The following is a 4,146-nucleotide window of genomic DNA, read 5'->3' as shown; positions in this document are numbered from 1 at the left end:
AAGAGAACCAGAACTGAAATGTGTCCAAAGCCACATGCCTACTCAGCCTCATGTCAAAGCACACATCATGCCTGCCCAACTATCTTTTCAGACTGTGTGGGGCCAGGCAAGCTTCTTCAAAAGCTCCAGACACACTTCCTACAGGCTGAGTGGCCTACTCAGAAACTAGCTCAATGATCCAGGATTCCTTTCAGCTCCTTGGTGGCCCTGGTATGCAATCATAAATCCAGTATCTGACTCACCAAGACCTACACGACGTGACTCTAGGACCTCAGCAAACCTTCGGAACTGAGATTCATGGAAATGTCCTTAGTGGTGGAGATGTGGTTCTCAGAGCTGGCCTCAGGGACTGCTATGCTCTATGAAAGCAGGACAGTCACTTGCACTCCAGATGGGTACAGAGCCCCTCTCAGAGGCTTCAGGGGACACAGCAAAAAAACAGATGTCCCTGGGTCCTGTGCATCTAAAGACTTGAGTCACAGGACAGATGACAGAACCGAAGCCCTTACCATCACAATCCACACACCTCAGGCTACTCCTTAACTCCTTTCTCTTCAGCAGCTTTTAGAAGTCAACCAAGTCCAATACTCAGGGCATGCCAAGGCGAGGTGAGATTGGTGTACCACAGTCCAGGTCTGTACAGACTTAGCTTCAGAGTGGCTCTTGTTCTATGGCTCTCCTTACCTGCTGTGCTCCTGCTCAGCAATCAGCAAGTCGGCCAACCTCAGCCTGCTACAGTGGGGATGGGTGGGAAGGTTCAGCTCCTTCACTGTGACTCGGCTCCTATTCCACACAAGGCTAAAAGAGCAGGAGAGAATGCAAGGAGGGGGCTGAGTAGCCACTGCTCCAGGGAACCAGTCTTCCTTCCCACATAGCTGGAAAACAGGTTCACACAAAATCTCTACTACTATCCTCTCTCCTACCACCTCCAGGCTCTAAAGCACCCTGGAGAATTAAGTGGGGAGGCAAAGGTCACAGGAGTATTCAAGGGGGTGAGTAATTTGGTAAGCTTTTTATGTTAGACAATGGTGACAGTGGTGGTAAATGGAGGGCTGTGGTGCTCCAGACAATAGAGACTAGTCAAGAGCCCACTAGGAGGAACGGGCCATATCTGATGACAAATTCATAGCACCAGCAGAAAAACTAGGGGGCAAAGGGGCCTTGTGGACTCAGCAGAGGCATTTGTGCATGTGTGTTTGGAGAGATGGCTCAGCGGTTAAGAGCACCAACTGCTCTTCCGGAGGTTCAGAGTTCAATTCCCAGCAACCACCTGGTGGCTCACAACCATCTGTAATGAGATCTGATGCCTTCTTCTGGTGTGCATGAAGACAGCTACAGTGTACTCATACACATAAAATAAATAATTTTTTTAAAAAAAGCGCTAATGTAAAGACATTATGAGTTCCTTCATGTTTGAGAAGAAGCTACCAATACATAGTAAGCCACTCTTCCCACAGGTCTGACTCCCACCAACCAGTTCTCACTTACTTAGTCATGACCATGTAGGGGCCACTGAAGAAAGAGAAGGTAGGCTCATCATCAGCTTGGATCACTTCCTTTTCTCCAATTACTGGAAGAGATCCTGGATAAGTGAGCTGCATGCCTGAAGTGAGATAAAACTGAAAGGAAGGCACAGCTTCAAATCGTGGGAAGAGAAAAAGGGAAAGCAGAATTGCTACCTCCTGAGTCTTTGGCTTAGAGCTGCTACTTACCTAGTAAATACACCTATGTCCTCTCTCTGCTGGTAGTAGGTAATTGGTTAGTTGTTTTTTTGGGACATAATATAATCTTCCTGCCACCTCCTGCACCTTCCTGCACAGGAGTGTGCCATCTCAGGTAGCCTCTAGCATTTCTTTTTACAGTAACTCATCCTTCCTAAGGGGTAGGATCAGAGGCATGATCCTACATGATCCACAACTGACTTTATATTATTCTGAATCTTGAAATATTCTTTCCTGCTGGGCAGTGGTGGCGCACGCCTTTAATCCTAGCACTTGGGAGGCAGAGGCAGGTGGATTTCTGAGTTTGAGGCCAGCCTGGTCTACAGAGTGAGATCCAGGACAGCCAGGGCTACACAGAGAAACCCTGTCTCGAAAAACCAAAAATAAATAAATATATATATATATATATATATATATATATATATATATATATATATATATTCTTTCCCTTTTACTGATGTGGTTCAAACAGAAGTCCAGCATCTTTCCTGAAGTGATATGATTGAGACTGAGGGGCTGTGGTAGTTTGAATGAGAAAGCTCTCATAGGCTCACATGTTTAAATGTTTGGTCCCCAGTTGGTGGAACTGTCTGGGAAGGATTAAGAGGTGTGGCCTTGTTGGAGGAGGTATGGCACTGGGGTGGGCTCTGAGGTTTCAACAACTCACTCCTTTTCCTGTTAGCTCTCTCTGCTCCTTGCTCATGCTTGTGGATCAGATGTAAGCTATTGGCTAGTGCTCTTGCACCATGCCTGCTTGCCACCTACCATGCTTGCCACCACTAATCTTCTGAAATCATGAGCTGCCAAATTAAATGCTTCCTTTTATAAGGTGCCTTGATCAGGGTTTTTTGTCACAGCAATAAGAAAGGCATAACCTCTCTAGAACACAGGCCATGTGTCCAGAAGTTAATATACCTGCACCCATGGGGTACCTGTACCCATGGGGATTCACTCCCAAATAGAGCATCCGCATACCATGCTAGAGATCCTGGGTTCACCTCCACCAACAAAAGGAAGAAAAGCCAAAATTCTTTTTACTTCCACCCTTACCCAAGCACCTTGGTAGAGAGCAAAGATCCTTCATTTACTCAGCAATGTTCCCAGTGGGATCAATATTGCCAGACTCATTCAAATCATTTCACTACAGTGTTTACCATTTATTTTGCAATAAGGACAGGAGTACTAAGAAATACCTTTCCTACAACATAGAAGAGTGAAGAAGAAGAAAATACTCTGAGGATAAGGGGAGGAACTGAAGGCTGGTGGTACATATAGATAAAGGCCTACCTTGCCTAGGATGCAAAAGGACTGGGATCCTTGAATTCTCATGAAGGTCCCAGGCATTTGCCTTTAACAGAGAGGCAGGCAGAGAGTGGAGTCAGCTCTATGGCTTTGCTTCCTGGTGACCTTACTCTTCCACAGATCTAATTAATATACTTAAAATGTTTTTAATGAACTGAGGACTTTTTGAGGACAAATAGTATCCTTGGGATCTTCTATTCTTCCAGTTAAAGAGAGAGGCCACTGGGGAGTATGCTGGATGAATGAATGATCTTTGCTTTTCCAGTATCCAGAAAAGAAAAAAAAAAAAAATTCCCAAATTTAGCCGAGAGCAGGTATGGTTGTTTACGCCTGTAATCTCAGCACTGAGGCAGGACTATCTCAAGTTTGAGATCCTATCTCAACCCTTACCACACAAACCCAGAAGAGTTGAATAAGGTAGAGAGATACGGTCATATGACTCTCTAGCTAAACTAGCAAACCTAGGCTGTGAGTGCCAGCCTCTTACCTTCCCAAAGCCAAAGCTGTAGATATTGTGGGCAGAAATGACTCCAGATTTAAGCTGGCGGTTAGGAGAACTATTTGGGCTTCTAGAAATATTTTAAAAAGAGAAAAGAGAGGGAAAAAGTAAGAATTTATCATTTATACCCAAAAGAACAGTATTAAAACAAGTTTTCAAAAATGTTATCATAGTTGGCCATCAACTTAACACAAACCTAGAGAGAGAGAAAGAGAGAGAGAGAGAGAGAGAGAGAGAGAGAGAGAGAGAGAGAGAACCTGTCTCTGCTCCAGCTGGAGGTCCTGCCATTCCTCTCATTTTTCTAGACTGTAACTAGGAAGACAAACAAAGGCAGTGGGTGTTTGTTTACTATTTGCATTTTCTTTTCCTTCTGACAAGGTCCTTTTAGGTAGTCCAGGGCTGGTATGACATCTACCCCTCCGTAGTGTTGGTACTGAGGAACACAGTATAATGTATAATTATGTATAACTAGTTTGGTAGATACAAGAACTTAAAAGTAAACTCAGAAGAAAACTAAAGGCCAATTTATCAGTTTATTTTATTTTTGGTTTTTCCAAGACAGGGTTTCTCTGTGTAGCCCTGGCTATCCTGGATCTCACTCTGTAGACCAGGCTGGCCTCAAAC

At 44.5% G+C, this 4,146-nt stretch overlaps 1 protein-coding gene across 2 annotated transcripts in view; it reads right to left on the bottom strand.

Annotated features, from left to right (window-relative positions):
• The window catches only part of Tex14 (testis expressed 14, intercellular bridge forming factor), a 75,634-nt gene that overhangs the window by 65,509 nt on the left and 5,979 nt on the right, over positions 1 to 4,146 (bottom strand). For both annotated transcript variants that reach the window (XM_031354380.1, XM_031354381.1), the window contains exons 3-5: positions 3,511 to 3,592; positions 1,489 to 1,619; positions 685 to 798 (exon numbers count right to left, since the gene is read on the bottom strand). In XM_031354380.1, the coding sequence (XP_031210240.1) occupies positions 685 to 798; positions 1,489 to 1,619; positions 3,511 to 3,592 (327 nt within the window). The remainder of the gene's footprint in view (positions 1 to 684; positions 799 to 1,488; positions 1,620 to 3,510; positions 3,593 to 4,146) is intronic.

The sequence above is a fragment of the Mastomys coucha genome, unplaced genomic scaffold (genome assembly GCF_008632895.1).
Source record: "Mastomys coucha isolate ucsf_1 unplaced genomic scaffold, UCSF_Mcou_1 pScaffold5, whole genome shotgun sequence".
Lineage (NCBI taxonomy): Eukaryota > Metazoa > Chordata > Mammalia > Rodentia > Muridae > Mastomys > Mastomys coucha.
This window is presented reverse-complemented; position numbering and strand designations above follow the sequence as displayed.